The 20,385-nt window shown below is 32.8% G+C and overlaps 1 protein-coding gene across 1 annotated transcript in view; it reads left to right on the top strand.

Annotated features, from left to right (window-relative positions):
- Nucleotides 1-20,385, top strand: part of DPYD (dihydropyrimidine dehydrogenase) — an 852,446-nt gene that overhangs the window by 195,867 nt on the left and 636,194 nt on the right. The window contains exon 4 of the mRNA XM_045478381.1: nt 6,089-6,176. Coding sequence (XP_045334337.1) covers nt 6,089-6,176 — 88 coding nt within the window. The remainder of the gene's footprint in view (nt 1-6,088; nt 6,177-20,385) is intronic.

The raw sequence follows: 20,385 nt of genomic DNA, 5'->3' as shown, positions 1-20,385 counted from the left end.
AGCATCCTCAAAGAGTTATGATACTCTCTTTGTGTAGTAAAATAGGAAAATGTGTTTAAAAATTTTTCAGAAGGTTGTATGCACTAAGTTTTTATGGAACTGTTTTATTTGCTTCTAGGATAAGATATACATGAATTTGTGGCTTCTGCTCTTGAGGTTTTTTAGCATACTTAATTAAAAAAATAAAATATGTTTAAAAAGTGTCTTTCTAATAGAAGTGGCTATACCAAAGTTATTAAAATGTAATAAAATTAGCTTCCTAAATTTAGGAATTAGTGCCTCAATGACTACTAAGGTTATATAAGCCTTTGAAACCATGTGAGATTGTAAAACCCTAATGTTTTCATCTTGACTTGAGAAGCTTCTTGAAACCGTTTACTTTTTTTTTCCTTAAACTAAAATTGGACTCCAAGAGAGAGGCTACTGTAGCCTTTTTCTAGCTGTGACATCTTAACTGCTTTTTTTCTGTCTTCAAATTACTCTGGCAAGGAGGCAGTGATGTTGCAAAGAGATAAGGTCAGTAGAACATCATCTTTTAAAATTCTAACCTGTCTTCATACGTGAATGGGATAGTCCTGAGTGTAAGATGGTATTTTAGTAGTTTCCTCAACTGCCTTGGCCACTCGTCTCCTTATGCTTCTGGGAGATTTCTGGAGCCTCAATACTCTCGTCTATGAAGTGGAAATAAAAGCCATCTTATTAATTTTTAAGAATCAGTCATATATGAAGATCAAAAATGAGTATCAAAATTTAACTGAAGGCCTTCCTTTTAATTAAAAATATACAAAAAGTGTAAAAGACATTTTTTAGCCACTCATATCTGAGAAAACCAGTAATTCTCTGATATAGACTACAGAAAGATTGTAGAAGAGTTTTTAATTATGTTTTATCACTAGACTCATGATCATGATAATCCAACAAGATATTTTGAGTATCGGTCCTATGAATTGTGTTCTGTTCTAAATCTTGCTTGTTTTGAACTGTCTTAAAACAGCTATAAATGAATGGTAATTTCTAGAGGATAAATAGCTCTAGTTAAAAATTATGTTTTCATATTAGCTACAAATTATGTATTTATTAAAAGTCTAAAACATGAATATCACTGGTTCAGCATCACCAAGACAGATTGGTGCACAACTTAAAAAGTTCAGTTACCTTTAACAATGTTGCTATACCTTCCCAGCCAGCTGACTGTAGAAGCTGGGCCAAGATATATATTATGAATATTCAAAGTTAGTTCCAAATATCCCTGAGCTAGTAAGAATCTGTTGTGTAATTAGAGAAGCAGAGTCAGGAAACATATAGGAGAGGCTATTAATTGAATATTGAGAGATGTAAAGAGAATATTTGGAATCTGAGAATTGCTCTTGACTGTTTCATATATCAGAACATTGAATTGGTCTCATTATGTTTTAAAGATATCAACCATCTTTCTTGGGTCTTTTCATTGTGATGGTATCTGGTACAAGGATTGCAAGCTGTGGAACTCAGATATATATTAAACACTTCCACCCCCCCCCCCTCCAGGGGTTGATTTACATTCCTTCCATTCAATTATGTGCCATTTCAGTAGAAATATTGCCAAATTGGGGTAGGATATTAGACTACATATTTGCCTATACTGGTGATTATAGGGTATGGAGGTTAGGTCCTATACCTATCCACTACATTTCAGTTAGTTAGACCTTCCAAATCAAAGTAGATCTTCCAAAGATCTGAGGTAACACAACATCAATGTTAGGAAAATATCTTAAAATTTTTCTAGGTAAATATTAACTTGCTCAGTTTGATTACATATAGACTAGTATAGATTATACATAGCCTGATCAAACAGTGCTAACTTGATTGAACCCAGTCTAGCAAAAAAAACAGACAATGCAATATGAGTGGGGAAAGGGCAGAGAAGCAGACAGAGATCCTAAGCAAGCCTACACCCAGCACCAAGTCCGATGTGAGGCTACATCTCACAACTGTGAGATCGTGACCTGAAATGAAATCAGGAGTTGGACACTTAACTGACTGAGCCACCCATGTGCCTCTGATTTATTTTTTTTTTAAATTGAGGAAGAAACTGTTATTTAAACTCATGGATTAGAAAATTCTTTAACAAGCATAGGTCACAATTCCAGCTGCTATGGATGCTTAACAATAAAAGAAGCAGGCATCTGTTCTCAGATGTGTAAAGAATGAAATGTTCATTTCTTTACTTAGTATAATTTTTTTGGTGTTATTCTATAGAGTAAAACTGTCCAAGCTCACTAATATTTGGGGAGAGGAATCATGGCTCCCTTTCCCTGGAGAAAGATCTTTATATCTTTAATAGTTTTTGTCCCTTAAGTAGCAGTACTAAAGTTTTCATACATTTTTTATAGTCATGTTGAATCATGAAGGATTAACATTATTAAGGATTCTATATTTTGCTTTTAATGAAATCCATTGTTATGCCCTCTATTAAATGTGGAAATGAAAAAAAGTTTATCACTAGTAAAAAATCTAAGATGTTTCATTGCTTTAAAAAATCTAAAATACTCCTTTTGGTATAAATATAATTATTTGGGGATTAAAAATATTACATGATTGTTTATCTGAATTAACTTTTGGCTCTTATAGTGCATTTAAAAATAAATTGCATTATAACAGAGTAACTTTGAAACATAAAAGGGGAATTAAATGAATGAAGATAAAAACAAGTGTAATTTAAATGTTACTTCTTAGGAAAAATTTATGTAGAATGGTGGTTTACAATAATTGTTGACATATTCCCCTAAGTACTGTGTCTGTGATTTTTCATGGTATCAATCATTTAAAGCAATTTAGGTAATAACATTCTGACATGCATTTCTGCTATTTTATTTACACCATTTGCCTACATCATTGTAATGCAGTACCTTTCTGATTTGGTACAGTAAATGCACTCTGTAATATCTATTATGGCATGGTCAAAGGATAATTTATTGTCAAATAGAAAAATAGGTCAACACTAATGTCACTTGATGATCAACCCTCCCCCCCCCCCCCGAAGTTTAATAAAACATCTCACCAGTATGCATTCCAGTGCAGTGGTTGATATTTTATTAGGACTACCTGGCTATAGCAGTAGTGTAATTACTGAGCTGTCAGAGTGATAAGTGGGATTAATGGCAGCCCGATGCACTTTAGTCTGCAGAGCGCTTAGAGAATTGCAAGATGGTATTATTATCAGAGTCTGCCCATTCTGGCATATTCATGGCACCAAAGAAAAAAAGAATGCTACAATTCAGGTTTGCATTGCCCTGCCTCATTAACATCTGACATTTCCAACAGCTGTTATTTGTGAACTAGCTCAATAATAAAAAGGGAATTATTTGGTAAAGAGGCTTAATAACCACAACTAAAAATCCTTACATTGTCAGTGCTGTTAAGTGAATCTGTTTATGTTGAATTTAAGATTTCTCTAGAAGAACAGGACAATACACTGTGCATTAATTTGGCTCATTCATACCTGCTGGCATTATAACTTTATATTTTAATTGCCTTATTATTCAGGTTGGGTATTAGAAAAAAGAAAGGTAGGAAACTTGTGAGTTCATTAGGGATAAGCAGAATCTATATGACATAAATGATATGTATACACATGTACACAGACATATATATACACACACATATATACATATGAAACAAATAAGTACATTTGTTGCTTTATTCCTGTGAATTGCCAGATATTTTTAAAACTGTTGAAATGACTTTTTTTTATAAATTAGAAGATACTTAAGATGGCATATTATTTGCCAAATTTCTAGCTATTTTATTTTACTACATAATAGGAGATCCTTTCAAACCACTAATAATGCTCAACATATTTATCCATGTGAAGATAACACATAAAGTATCACCTCATTTCAACATCATAGACCAAATAGACCATGTATTATGCTCTGTTTGCATTGTTTTGCAATGTATGCTGCTGATTACACTTTCAAGAAGTTCTTTTTGAACTCAGTGACAGTGTTTTAGGGAAAAAAATCATAAGTATGAGAAGATAGGAATTCAACTAAATGATAAATGTGAATCTAACAATGGCATTTAGAGAAATGATAGGGGAGAGGTTTAATGACTACATATCAGAGAAGACAATTGATTATGAAAAGCCTTCGGTACTCATTGTGTAAAATTTAATTTAGAGAGAAGGCTAAGGGCACAAACCAGAGAAAAGAGATCAGATTTAAAAACAAGATATTAATTAGGTGCTGAGAAATTGGTTCAGACAATGAAGAGAACTCTCCTACTCACAAAAGAATGACAAGGAGACCAGTATTGTTTTCTCAAAGGAAATGAACCAAGGTCTTTACACATGGAAGTAGATAGAAAATGAGCTAGCTAGTCACCTTTGTCACCAAGCAGTGTAGGATTCATTCTCAATGAAATTCTTGGAGAATTCTGGACTTCTTACAAGAGTGACAGTGGTGTATCTTAAGTTTCAGATCTCCAGCCTGATTCTTCTCTACTCCTGTTCTCACTGTGTGACAGACCAGACTGCATTAGTTTATGTACCTTGTACTTTTCTCCAGACCTGGGTACATACTGACTTATTCTCTTGAGTGACCTTACACTCCAAATCCCACCCTTTTCCTCTTCCCTAATGCCCACTCATTCTTGAGGCTTCCTTTTGAGTGTTACTCCTCCCAATCAGCTTTCCCTGACTCTCCGCCTCCAATACTACAGTTCCTCTGATATCCTCCCTGAGCATGCTATTTTCACCCAAATTCACATTGACAACTACAGTTGCCTTTTATGTGTGAACTTCCTCCAAATCGCAAGGTGCATGAGAGTAGGACCATGGTAGTCATCAATTTTATATCCTCATATTCAAGGTTCTGCCATGTAACAGGGACTGATTAGATTTTTATTAAGTGAATGAATAAATGAATGAATAACACACATTAATGTGCAAATTAAGGACCATTCTAGCCCGTGGTTTCAGTCCTGAAGTAGTAATTATACAATCATGATTCTTGCTGTGTGGGTCGAACCATGTATAGCAGAATCACCTCAAAGGCTTTTTAGTTGTTTTTTTTTTTTTTTCAAAATAGTTTCCCAAGCCAATAACTCAGATCTCAGGAGGGCCTCCTCTGTGGAAACTGTGACATTTACCAAGCTGGTCCTTAGGTACACTAAAGTTTGAACATGTCTCTGGTCAGTTCTCCAGGAAGCAGATTCTGAGATGGGATTAGTATGCAGGAAATTTATTAGAAGATAACATTTGTGCAACAGTGAGGGAATCAGGATTGGACAGACAGCCATAATAAAGGCTGCAATGGATTTCTGCAGACTTGTTCCCCAAGTCTGGGCAAGGGGACTGGGCTCTAACCTCTTCATTGACCTGTAATTGGAAGCAGGCTGCTACTAGAAAGGGGACACGACCTTGGTTGAGCCTGTTCTCTTTGACTAAGGGCACAGCAGCAGGGGAATAAATGCTTCATTCTGGAAGGGGGTGGATCTGGGCTATGCATTGAAGCATGTACTACAAAGGCCAGTTGCCGTGTGAATAGTTTGGAGGTTAAAGAACATCAGAAAATTGGAGGGAGAGAGAGATGATGGGAGGGAAAGAAGGAGGGATAGAAGAAATGTGGGAGACAAAGTGGGAGGGACGAAGGGCAGAAGAAAGGACATTACAAGCCGTAAAATGACAGGGACTTTGCTTTTGTGTGTGTATAATAATTGCGGGCTTCAAGGCATACAAAACTTTTATCATTAAAGACTGCATTCTCTGAGCATTGTCAGTTTAGTGAGAGGTCAAAAAAGACTGATTTAGTAAATGAGTGAATGATGTATCTTAAATAAATATGATCCTTTTAATCTCTAGGAGGAACATGGAGAGAAGGGGCAGTTAACCTGAGTGGTGCTATTTTATACATCTCAGAAGGTGTACAAAAAAATGAAACCCGGATACTCTACGTTTACTGCTTAAAAAAAGATTTTGTACCTAAAATAGCACAATTTTATTTGTTCTTACTAGACACTAACTCTGAATGGGTGTAGGGTAGAGAATATATATAATATTATCTCACTTACCTTATAGTTTCTTTAATCTGGTTATTTTATTTCTTAGGTGCCTGAAATGTGCTGATGCCCCCTGTCAGAAGAGCTGTCCAACTAATCTAGATATCAAATCATTCATCACAAGTATTGCAAACAAGGTAAATTCATATTTAGCTCTGCAAATAAAATTAACAGCATTTGATCTTGATGTCTATCTACTATGACCTGTCTTGGTAAATTGGGTTAAAGTATTAGAAATGTGATTTCTATAGGCATGTGAAAATGTAGCACATTTTATTAATTAGCCTCTTCCAAGTTTTGATATAATTATTGTAAAAATGCATGTTTATTGTTTATTGATTTAAAAAATTAGTTTGTGTTGAAATTAATGATTTTTTCATCCAAGGCACTCACTGAATAGATTGACTCTAGCTTAAGCTTGGTAAATGCTTATAGATAGGAACTGTCATTGATTATCAAAACACATTTCAAATTTATTAAATATCTGCTTTAAAATATGTTTTGGTATGAAGCCTGGCACACTGAGACACGTCAAGGAATTAGACTTTTCCCTGGGGCTAAAATTCAAATAATTTTATTTAAGATTCGGAATAATTCATACACACTAGATAGACTTATAACCAAAAAACCCCAACACCAAAAACTAGAAAACAGGCTTTTGTGAGCATAAGTAGAACAAAAGGAGTTTTAACCTTTTTTTTTTTAAACCAATGTAAGACTAAGCACAGTTTTTCATTCACTTAGTGAATTTTTGATTAATTAAATGATTAATTAATAGTATCTTTTCTTTGTGAAACGAGTATTTGTGAGCTCTTCGCCAAGTGTCTGATGCTTTATCAAATGAGCAGGAGATGAAGGAGGTCTTCCTATAAGGATGTAGAGAATTCTTTTTTTCACAAGGTTTGACATTTATGTTCTAAAATGCTGTAAAAATCCAATAAATGCTCCTTCAACAACCAGGTACCTTTTTTATAAACATCATTTCTCAATGTCAATTATTTTTAAAAAAGTATTTCAAGAGAAAAATGGTACATTTATATAGTTTTAAGATTTCAAAAGAAAGATTAAAAGTTAGGTATACAGTATGATATTAATCTACATGGTCATCTTTATTAGGATTTTAAGTGTAGGTTAAATTTTAGATTGACCACTTATTATGAACCCAGGAAAAATTACTTATTTATGGAAGAAAGACAGCATCTGTCCTACAAGGTTGTGGTGTAAACTAAATACTTGTTTGTGAAAATCTCAAACATATTATTATTTAGAAAATAATAATTTATTATTATTTAGAAAATAATAATTTATTATTATTTAGAAAATATTTTGTTGATATGGAATTATTAATTATCCTATTCATTCAATATGGCAAATGGTATACAAGGGATTACTATTTTTATAGCTGTTATATTTATTGAGTAGCTGCTATGTACCGAACACAGTGACAGGGATTGCGTCCCTGCTATGGCCCAGCCTTTTAGAAGTTCATAATTTATAAGCAAAAGCAGGTACATAAAAAATTAAAAAAAAACACTCTAACTATAATTGAATGTGGTTAGCGCTGCAACCTATGCAATCTAGAAAGTGTATTCAGCATGCACAAAAGCAGGAATGTATATATGTGGTAAGTTTAGGCAGATGTAATAAATTCATTGTGGCTATAAAAGGGCCTAGATTACATAAAAAAGAGTGATGGGAAAGAGACAAGGCAATTAGATTGGGATTCACTTGTGAAAATATATTAATTCTATGCTCAATATTTGAGACTTAATCCTAGACATAGAGGAAATTATCAATGCTTTATATTTGTTTTGTAATTAGGAAGAAGAATTCTAGGAAGTGATCTCATTTATTAATTCATGGTATGCCACACATCTATCATCACAAGACCTTTGTCTTATATGTGAAAATAAATAATTTATGTGAAACTTATATGTGAAACCTTCTTTGTTTAATAATGACTTCACAGAAAAGGAGTGAAACAAAATGTCCAGAGTTTGAAGTCTAATGTGTTTTGGCTAAAATTATTTCCAAGGTACCAGCCTTGACTTTAAGCATGAGACAATATTACAATTATGATCCATGCTGGCTGGATGTTCCCTAGATATTCCAAAATTCATTATTGATATTGTGATTCTCATTAGCATATACTCCATTCATTCAAGGTTTATGCAATTTTATAGGAAAAACAAAGACAAATGGAATAATGGTATTCTTTGAGAAGTTTGTAACATGTCTAAGTAAGATCAGAAGCCTATTTTAGAAAAACTTTCTGTTTCATCAATTTGTTTTCTTTATTGCCTAATGAAGTGTTATACTTAGCTATTTATTTAAACAGATTTTATATGAAGAGAAAATATTTGGAGACTTTTAATTGAAAATGTGATTTTTCTATAGACATTTAGGGAATTCTATCATTAAGTAGTGTTTTGTTGAAGAATCACTGTAGTAATCATAAAAGGTCAGATATTCTTGTTCTTTAAAGCCTTCAGCTTTTTAGGTATTTACCAGCTGTGTACAATGTAGGCTGTCCCACACTGCTCTGCCAGTGGACCTCAACTCAGGAGGGGGGTTCTTTCCAGGTTGAGAGGGTAATTGAATCGCCAGACTCAATGAGCCTTGTGCCTCTTTGAGAAAAGGATGTCACTTGTATTGTATTGTGTTAGGTTTCTGTGATTCAGTGGAGTTTAGGCCAATACTTCCATTCTTTATTTTCTTACAAACTGGATTACAGCTCTAGTTTCAAAGGTACAGTCAATTCCATTGTACCTCCTCAGTCAGTTTTTCTCTGTTTCATTCATGCAGGCTGTTGTTCTCAATTGTATCTCTCAATCGGAAGTACAAGTTTCAGAGTCATCAAACTGTGAATACTGGGTTATATTTCTTGATAGCTTCCCTTTGGAAAAAAAACAAACAAACAGCACTTTATATCAGAATGCATGAGGCCAATCTATAAATGTAATGAAAAAGAATGACTGTTTTTAAAAATGTTCTTTTGTTTCATAATGCTTTATTTTAAACAATAGAGGTACTTTCTCTTTTCAAAATTTTCAATACAATTGTAAAGCATTGATTTTTCCACCTCTTTGCATATTTTATGGAGACTGTGTGCCCAGATTTGTGTGGCTTTTATACCTAGATAAAAAAATTTAATAACACATATTACAGAAAAGCTGACTAAATGAATCAATGTAAAATAAAAGTCTCTTCTTTATCATAGAACTCTACTGAAAGTAACTAGAAGTCAGAGGAGCAACAAAATTTAACCAGCAGAATTCATTTGATAAATGCTATTGACAATATTTTAATTTAAAATACTGATATATGTGCGTGTATGTGTGTGTGTGTATACTCACATATACACACACATGCATGTACCTGATGCAAGTGTTACAAAACAGAAGTGCAGTCAGTAGATTTACTTCATCCTCCTTTTGAGTTTGCTTTTCAATTGCAGTGGCTAAGTGGTTTAATACCTTTATCAAGTAAAATGTTGATCACTTCCAGAATAATCTTCTAAAAGCATAGCTCTAATTATATTACTCTCTTGTTCAAAAAAAAACAGTAGTGGCTTCCTAGGTCCTAGAAACTAATGTCCAAACACATAACTTATTATGTAAGACCATTAGGCTTTCTCCCACTATTCTGACAGAGAAATAAGGGGATGAAAAAATATTAGGAAGTCCATAACTTAATATGCAATAGTGTTTGAAAATATGAATATTTTAGATGTGTAAAATAAAAAGGTAGAGATAAGGTTTCCTTCAGTACCCAAGGTTAGTTCCCTCACTTGTTTTGCTAGATGATAACTGTGAGCACCTCTGTTCATTCTAAGAGGACTGTCAGAAACTTACCTGCCTGCTGCCATAAAATGACACTCAAGAGAACACAGTTTTTAAAAACTCTGTTATGCTCTAGAGAGTAAGCAAGCCATTATCCTGCAGAGTTGGATATGCCATTTGGTTGAAATAAATAGTTCTGAATTCATGTGTCTATTTCCTTTACAGTTAAGATGCCAATATTTGAATAATGTGAAAAATGTATTTTTCTAGGACTGAATATATTCAAATTTTTACGACTACTTTATGGCATGGGTCTGTATCATTTAGGGTACTCATCTGAGTGGGTCTTCCAGCACAAAGTACTATACTTCAAATAAGCTTGTCCCTAAGTCATAAAACAATGTTTTCTGTATATCAATTTTATCCTTTTACAACTCCAAGACATAGTATTGTTAATGCTTTATTAGTCAATGTTTGATTAGCTTTATTCACATTTTTCCTAATTTTCTTCATTTTTTTCTTTTTCTAATCTTTTTATTTTCCATATTGGAATTTCCATTGGAAAGTAGTTTACTTTTGCTTGCACTGATGCTATTGAAAAATTAATAGAAACTTAATTATTTCTCATTTGATATTACATGTCTTTTGTAATATCTGTCTTTGAACCTTAATTATTGCTCATTTGGTGCTTTAAAGATCTTTTTATTTTCATTGTTCAACTAAACAGTGATTTATCTAAGTTGGATTTCTTTTTATTTATCCTGCCTGGTTTGCCCTGGTGTTCTTGAATCTATGCATTGATGACTTTCCTCATTTGGGGGATTTTCTCTTTGACCATCATTTCCTTATGGAACTCTTATTAGATACATGTTAAACCTTCTTACTCTGTTCTCCATGACGGTTAACTTATCCTCTTTATTTTGCATTTTTAAAAACTCTGCTATCTTTTAAATCATTTTCTAAGCCTGTCATTTCTTTTAATATATAAAAATACTCATTTTTCATACTCTGGGAGTTCCACTAAAGTTTCTATCAGTCTGATTATACTGTTTGTAGTTCTGCTGGTTCCACTCATCATGCTTTGTTTCTTCATATGTTTATTTATTTTTTTTTACTTTGCTGATTTTCTTTGAAGCTTTATCTGTGGAAGTTCTGTGAGGATCGCAATGAATACATTTTCTTTACCAGGGATTTATATTTGCTATGTTCTCAGAGGACCTGGAAATGGGATCCAGTGTTCACCTGGTTTAGCAAATGCCTTTAAGATGATTCCACTTATTTTTCTGTCTTATTGACTTGTCATTTTCAGTCCTTGGACATGACAGATCATGAGTACATTCATGGTCACTTTTTAAAAATATTTTACCTATAATTCTAACTTTTTAAATCTAATCTTATAACAAATAACTATTTCTCAATACAGGTGGAAAAGTACAATAATTTAAGACCTAATGGGTAGTCTAGAGCTATTGAAACACAGATTTTTATTAACAAATACTTAAATAGTAATTGGGAAGCTATAGGAAGAAAGAAACCTTTGGAAAAAAAAGACAAAAAGATTTGCCACATCAGATCTTGAAACTAACTATACATCTTCTAAAATCACCATGCAGTGTTGGTACAGGAATACATTTCTGAGGCAGATGAAAGTCTGTTAAGAGAACCAAGTAAATATGAGAAGATAATGTGTAATGAAGAATGTACTTCAATTCAGTGGAAAATGATGGGTTCTTTGAAAAATAGTTCAGCACAATTTTGAATTTACTTTTAAAACCCTTCATTAATCCATGTAACATAAACTTTAAATGGACTAACTTTTAAATATTAAAATGTTTTAAAAATAATTTGGAAGTCATAAATTATGTGAGAACAAATTTTACTATGCACATTTTAAAAGAAAAATTAATCAAACTTGAGACCAAGTGAGTTTTCTTTTTTTGTACCATGTATTAACTTCTCTGTTATCAAAAATTTCCTTGGTATTTAAATGAGAATAATAGCCTAACCCAGTATACACATGGGCAGAAGGTCGTAAACATTACAAAGAGGTAGTGCAAATGATTAATAGCCATATTAGAGATGTCTTACTTCTATATTAGCCAGAAATATATAAATCAAAGGATGAGACACCACTTTCTCTCATCAGATTATTGAAGTTAAAAAGTGTAATAACCTCTGGGCACCTGGGTGGCTCAGTCACTTGAGTGACTTTTTTTTTTCCTATTGTTTATTCACTTTTGAGAGACAGAGACAGAGTGCGAGTAGAGGAGGGGCAGAGAGAGAGGGAGACACAGAATCTGAAGCAGACTCCAGGCTCTGGGCTGTCAGCCCAGAGCCTGACACAGGGCTCGAACCCATGAACTGTGAGATCATGACCTGAGCTGAAGTCAGATACTTAACCAACTGAGCTACCCAGGAGCTCCAAGTGACCAACTCTTAATTTCAGCTCAGGTCATGATCCCTGGGTCATGAGATAGAGCCCTGCTTTGGGATCTGTGCTGAGCATGGAGCCTGCTTGGGATTCTGTCTCTCCTTTTGTCTCTCTGCCCTGCTCACATGTATACACTCTATGTCTCGCTCTAAAATTAAAAAAAAAAAAAAAGTTTAATAACCTCCTTTGCTATTTAGCTGAAAGGAAACAAGAAACCTCATGCAGTAGAAATGTTTTTTTTTTTAATTTTTTTTTTAAGTTTATTTATTTTTGAGACAGAGAGAGAAACAGCATGAACGGGGGAGGGGCAGAGAGAGAGGGAGACACAGAATCCAAAGCAGGCTCCAGGCTCTGAGCCATCAGCCCAGAGCCCGACGCGGGGCTCGAACTCGCTGACCGCGAGATCGTGACCTGAGCTGAAGTCGGACGCTTAACCGACTGAGCCACCCAGGCGCCCCAAATTATAAATATATATACCATTATGCTAACAATGCTGTATTATGTGCTCTTCCTAGAGAAATGAAGGTACCACCATATAATGGCATATGTACACTCTATTTTATAGAAATTGTAGCATCATTTGAAGTAGCAAAAACTTCAGATGATATAGTGCCCATCATTATAAAAATTGCTAACTCTATATTATTTATTACATATTATATATTATTTACTATATTTTATATTCATATTATGGAATGTTATGAGGCTATTCTTAAAATGTTATTATATTTATTGACATAGAAGGTATCTCTATTAAGTGAAAAAAAGTAAGTTTCATATTAATATGGGTAACATAATATTGTGTTTAGAAATAAAACCCAGTTATAAACAAAACATGGCATAGACAGATATAATTTAAACTAGTTTCCTGAGTTGATTGAGGTTGAAGGAGAGGTGAAGAGAAGTTATTAACTTTTTTTTTTTACAAACCTCCATGTTATTTTACAATGAATATGTATATTTTTAAATAAAAATAATAAAGTAGGGGCACCTCGGTGGCTCAGTTAAGTGTCTGACTCTTGATTTTGGCTGAGGCCATGATCTCATGGTTAAGAGGTCAAGCCCTATGTCAAGTGCTGAGCATGGAGCCTGCCTAAGATTCTCTCCCTCTCCTGGTGTCCCTCCTCCACTCCCTCCCTCTCTCCCTCTCTCTTAAAAAAATAATAAAATTCACTAGTAAAATAAAATATAATAAAGCTGAGAGGATACAGAGTAAAATGTGACAAGCCCTATTCTAAGTTTTTATTTTAGTGTAAACAGAAAAAGATCCAAACTTTTTTTCCCTCTAAATAAGTAATAATTCCAAATTTCTTGAATAATATATTCTCCCAATGTCCTAAAATGCCACATTTATCATATATTTAATTCCATATTTATTTAGGTATGTTTTCAAACCTTCTATTTGTCTTAGCAATCTATCTTTGACAGGACCAAGGTATTTTATTTACTATAATGAGTTATACACCTTATCATTAACTAAAGCCATTTTCATGATATTACTTTTATTTTCAGAATATCCTAACTCTTTTCTGCATATAAAACTAATTTTATAAAATAAAAAGGCTCTAAAAATAATTATTGAACATTGTGTTCAGAGTATAATAAAACATTAATTTAAAATTATTAATGCAAATGTATGCCCATTTTGCCTCATTCATTTATCCGTTGATATAACATTAACTGTGTATTCCAGAATTCAGTCTTTAATTTTAATATATAACTTCCCAATATTGAATCCGGCAAATGATAGGACACTGAATTTACTTGTGTTAAAAGACTGGAATATTATTTTCAAAATGTCCCATCTTCTTTCTTGTACTGAAAAAGATAAATGGATATTACATTGTCTATTGAATCATTAATGCTTATGCAAAATCTATCTTGTTTCTGTTTTGTGATATCTGTCTTTGGACCTTTAAAAGGTTACAGTTTTACTTTTAATCACAGCTAATACAGTGTGTAATAGTAACTCCTTTTCTTCATATTTATTTCAAAAGATGAACATTTATTTCTGAAAAACCTTCTGTAACTCAAAGCACTGTTAGTCAAGTCAATCTGTTACAAAATGTGATATAAAATGTAAAAGTTATGTCACTATAACTAAATGAGAAAAGATTTCCATTATACAACTTAAGCCAATTTTATATGAAACAAGTAATACCACATTGTTTGCGGTTGTATGTTATGTATGGGACACATTTAAACATAAGCCTCAGTAAATATTTTTAAAAACTTGAATTATTTTAAAAATAGAACAGTGATATCTAGTCTTATGTATGTATATGTAAATTAAACTGGCATCACAACTTTTTTCTATAGTATAATTAGGACTATGGAAAATCTGTGTGAACACATAAGATACTAGTTAGAATAATTTTAATAGTAATAGGTCAATATCAATGTAACAGAATCTAGACAAATGGAATTTTAATCTGTCTTGCTATCTCATTGTATAGAAAAGAAATCTGAAACGAAGCAAGGCTAAGTGACTTATCCCAGATCCCATGACTACTTGATAGAATAACTGAATTTTCCTTATTTTTTCACCAGTGTGTTTTAGGTCTGCATCACACTACACTATATAAATAAAGTGTGTTTGTTATTAGTCATTATTAAAATATAAAATATATTTGCAAATGACATATCTGATAGATAGTATACAGAATCTGTAAAGAACTTACCAACTCAATATCCAAAAAACCAATAATCCAGTTACAAAATGGGCAGAAAACATGAATAGACATTTTTCCAAAGAAGACGTACAGATGGCTCACAGACACATGGAAAGGTGTTTAGTATCAGTCATCATTAGGGAAATACAAATCAAAACCTACAATGAGATATACCTCACACCTGTCAGAATGGGTAAAATTAACAACACAGGATACAACAGAAGTTGGTGAGGATGCAGAGAAAGGAGAACCCTCTTACACTGTTGGTGAGAATGCAAAGTGATGCATTCAGATTCTTATGGAAAGAGCCCAAATGTCCATTGATTGATGAATGGAGAAAGAAGGCGTGGTGTATATATACAGGGGAATATTATTCAGCTGTAAAAAAGAGTGACATTTTGCCATTTGCAACAATGGGGATGGAGCTAGAGTATATTATGCTAAGCGAAATAAATCAGAGAAAAACAAATACCATATCATTTCACTCATATGTGGAACTTAAGAAATGAAACAGATGAACATAGGGGAAAGAAAAGAGGCAAACCATAAGACGGACTCTTAATTGTGGACAACAAACTGTGGGTTGCTGGAGGAGAGGTGGGCGGGGGGATGGGCTAAATGGGTGAGATGGGCATTAAGGAGGGCACTTGTTGTGATAAATACTAGATATTATATGAAAGTGATGAATCACTAAATTCTACTCCTGAAACTAATATTACACTATATGTTAACTAGAATTTAAATAAAAAATTGAAACAAAAAGTAAATAAAATAAAAATTAAAAATAAACTCTATAAAATATAAATGTAAAATATAGGGTATAAAATATAGAAGATATTATATTTATATATACATATAAGCAACATATTTCTATCATGACAGTTTAGTAGGTGCTATTAACATCTTGAATGGTGGGTAAAATGTATAACACTGTAGACTTCATCTTAAAGAAATTTGGTTTTAGTTTTCAGAAAACTGGTAAATTGAAAAATATAAGTAAATTAATATAATCAAAACTAGTTTTAACTTTGAAAGTCGTAGTGGGTTTAAATTAATGGAGTAGAGACTTTTCTGGTAAATTTATTTGTACCCACTGTACAAATAGTGACTGGCAGCAGGTTTTATGAGCCACAATATAATAATACAGTATGGTAGACACTGCAATACCCTGTCAATTAAGGGATCTCATATTCTTGTCAATGAAGTGCAAACTCTCACAAAATAATCTGACTTTATTTTGCTTGAAAAGATGAAGATAGGAGTGTTATAGTCTATTTCTAATATCGTGAATAATGAAATTTTGACTTTATTAGTAATTATACATATAATGTTCTACAACAGTCACTGAATTTGTTTTAAATCTTATTTTGGATAAGATTATTTAGGGTGAGATAATTTGTGCTCTCCCACCTTCAATTTATAATTTTCCTATTGCATATTATTGTTATTCAGAATATACAGTCACACTTTCTTTTATGGCACTTGACTTTATTGTGCTTCGCAGATAATGTGCTTTTTTACAAATTGAAATTTTGTGAGAACGCTGCACTGAACAAGTCTCTTGGCACCATTTTCCAACAGCATTTGCTCACTTTGTGTCTCTGTCATATTTTGTAATTCTTACAATAGTTCAAACCTTTAAATTATTATATTTGTTATGGTGATCTGTGATCAGTTATTACTGGAGTAATGTTTAACATTTATTACCAATGAAGTTTTTTTTTTTTTTACATTAAGGTATGTGCATTGTTGTTTTAGACATAATACTATTGCATATTTAATAGACTACAGTATATACTGTAGGCATTATCTTTATATGCACTGGGAAACCAGAAAATTCATTTGATTCACTTTATTGTGAGGTATTCGCTTTATTGCGGTAGGTTGGAACAGAAACTGCAATGTCTACAAGGTATGCTTGTAAATTTATTTAAACTTTGCAAGCAGTTTGATTGACTTGAATCTTTTTTGTTTTTTAAAATAACTATTTTTAAATTTTTTTGAATTTTTATTTATTTTTGAGAGAGAGACAGAGACAGAGAATGAACGGGGGAGGGGCAGAGAGATAGAGGGAGACACAGAATCCAAAGCAGGCTCCAGGCTCTGAGCTGTCAGCACAGAGCCCGATGTGGGGCTCGAACTCATGAACCATGAGATCATGACCTCAGCTGAAGTTGGACGCTCAACCGACTGAGCCACCCAGGTGCCCCAAAATAATTATTTTTTTAAACAAACAAACAAAAAAGAACAACAAAAACGTCCACAGTTTTTCTCTCTGTTGCCAAGTAGTAGTCACTTATATTTTAAATTGAGATGGAGTAATTCTCAATTATATTTTCTGAGTAGCCAGTAACATGTATGTTGTAACTTTGTTGATAGTATAACATCTTTCAGAAGAGGAAGATCTATGAAGTGAGATAATACAACCAGATACTTAAATTTCTACTTCAAACTCCTAGACATCCAGTGCCCTTTTAGAATATAATGTGTGTATATTTTTAATTGTCCAAGTAAAAAGAATCATATTTAAGCCATAATTCTGGTTATCTTTGAAAATATATACAGTCTAGTTGGGTTTTAAGGAAAATTCATCTCAGTGAGGTGTTAGAATATAAAATTAGAGAAAAATATTTTATATTATATAGTGTCCCCCACCCCTTGTCATCAGCTTCCCTTTCCATGGTTTTAGTTATCCATGGTCAACCAGTGTTGGGAAGCATATGTTCCTCTTGATAAATCATCAGAGGGTCGATAGTAGCCTAATGCTACATCACAATGCCTGTGTTACTCACTTCATCTCAACATACAGACACTTTATCATCTCACGTTATCAGAAGAGAAGGGTGAGTATAATACAATAAAATATTTTGAGAGAGAGATCACATTAACATAACTTTTTTGCAGTATATTGCTATAATTGTTCTATTTTATTATTATTAATCTCTTACTGTGCCTAATTTATAAATTAAACTTTATTATAAGTATGTATGTATGGGAAAAAACAAATCATATATAGGGTTCAGTACTATCCATGATTTCAGGCATCCACTGCAGGTCTTAGAATGTATCCTCCACAGATTATAGGGGAGTACTATATACGTATTCGATGTTCTATCAATATTAATTTTATTTCACCTTCAGTAATTTCTCATATTAAAACATTTTCATTTGCTTGCAAGTTAAATGATCTATATAAATGATATGTGTACATTTCTACTTGCCTTTTTTTTAAGTTTTAATGGTCATTAACGCTTAACAAATATTTCTATATTTGAATTTAAGTTTAGATATAGAAAGTATCCTATCTTCTTGAAGAAATTATACCTGAATTATGATCTATTATTATACACAAACTATAGCATTCAACTAAATAAAATAATCTTGCATTCTATTATTTTAATATTTATTAATAACCTATTGGAAAGAAAAAAATACCTCTGTAAATTTTTACAAAATCTATTGCACATTTTATTATTTTCTATGGATAAAGTGGGCTTTTAAATTTCTATAGCAGATATTCACATTATGTAGTTTAAATTGCTAACTCCAAGTGAAGTACTTTATTTTTTTAATTTTATAGAAATGTTTATTTCTTATATTAAAATATAAACAGTAATCAATTGAGTTTCTAGTCTTATATTCCACTACCTGCTTATAGGCATGGAATATAGATTAGAGATCATCTTTGACCTCAAGAAAATTTTAAAAATATAATAAAAGATACATGTCAAAAAATATGCAACTACTGTAAATGTGTATTAGCAAATACAATGATCAAAAGGGTGTAGTTCAAAGAACATTCTGGTCTTATGCTTCTATTCGGAAAATGGCTGAAATATTAATAAAGCTTTTTAAAGGAATTATCATTTGAGCCATGATAGAAAGTATGAAAAGGGTAGATTTTTGGTATAGATGAAAAAATTTATTTAATTTAATGGGAACAGTCTAGAGGCACAAATACTGATTCTTTATGAATATCTAGTGATTACCAATAGTATCACGTAGTAGATGTTCAATAAACACTTGATGATTCATAAATGGAATACTTGTACACATATACACTCAGTTTTCCTAACTAACTCATGGGGAAAGTTAATAGCTTTTCAAGTCAGTTGAACAGTTAAGAGTGGATACGATCCAGAAGAGAGAAGTAGAGGTGATATTTTTACAATTTCTATAAGGTATATATATAAAGAATTCTCCGTCTACATGTGTCCATACCATTTCTTTTAATGGCTTAATATGTTGATTATAGTTTTTCTTTGTATAGTTTTTACTTCTTTCCTGTTGTCTTTCTTCTACTTCCTAACATGAATTTTCTTTAATAAACTTTAAAATCTTGGGGCACCTGGGTGGCGCAGTCGGTTAAGCGTCCGACTTCAGCCAGGTCACGATCTCGCGGCCTTGAGTTCGAGCCCCGCGTCAGGCTCTGGGCTGATGGCTCAGAGCCTGGAGCCTGTTTCCGATTCTGTGTCTCCCTCTCTCTCTCTGCCCCTCCCACGTTCATGCTCTGTCTCTCTCTGTCCCCAAAATAAATAAACGTTGAAAAAAAAATTTTTTTTAAAAATAAACTTTAAAACCTTAAACCCTTAGGATTAACTTTTTAAGGAAACCTTTTTGCTAGATCTATGTTACATAATGCACTAGGCATGTGATGTGTCGAATTAAAAAAAAAAGTGTATACGTGATTAATTAAGAAGGAATTTTGATCTGCATTTTTCAAGTGATGAAACTGAGGTTAAGAGATACTACATTCCCCCCCACCCACCCCAGTAGGATATAAGCAGGATTTAAATCCAGAAGTGCATGGCTTCAAAGCCTGCATGTGCACCTGTGTGCACATTCACATGTATTTCCTAGTTTAGCATCTCAAGGTCAGATAAAAGATTTTCTTTTCTACAAGACTAATTCTTTCCTTACACATTCAGTTTGCATAGGACTAAAGTTAATTCATATTTCTAAACTCTAATCATATTGTGAAAAACTTTCCTAAAATTTAGTATGCCTGAGATATGAAGAGAGGGTTTTCAGAGTAAAACCACCAAACCTATTCTGTCCACAAACCTATTTGTCTCCAGAAGAGGGTGAATACTGTGAGGGCAGGAGTTTTTGTGTGTTCTGCTAATGACAGGTTCCCACTCTCCTTTGCCAAATGTGTGAATACCCATGGGTTGTTTACTGAGAGATGGTGACAACTTGACAGTGTTCCCTGTGCCTGTACTTTCTGTATGTGCTATTAGGGACATTTTGTATTAAATTAATGTACATTAGCACACTTGCTATTAGACAGCTCAATCTAGAAGTATAAGTAATGTTAATTCACCCTTCTCACACATGCAAACTTATTGAAGTTCCCCAAGTAGTTTTTAAATACAACAGATTGGAGTTTATCTTGGAAGGGTGCTTCCATCTGTGAAAATTCTCATTGGAAAAAGCAAGAACACTTTAAAATAAATCCACC

The sequence above is a fragment of the Leopardus geoffroyi genome, chromosome C1 (assembly GCF_018350155.1).
Source record: "Leopardus geoffroyi isolate Oge1 chromosome C1, O.geoffroyi_Oge1_pat1.0, whole genome shotgun sequence".
In the NCBI taxonomy this organism is placed as follows: domain Eukaryota; kingdom Metazoa; phylum Chordata; class Mammalia; order Carnivora; family Felidae; genus Leopardus; species Leopardus geoffroyi.
The sequence above is the reverse complement of the archived record's forward strand: the minus strand, read 5'-3'. Positions and strand labels throughout refer to the sequence as shown.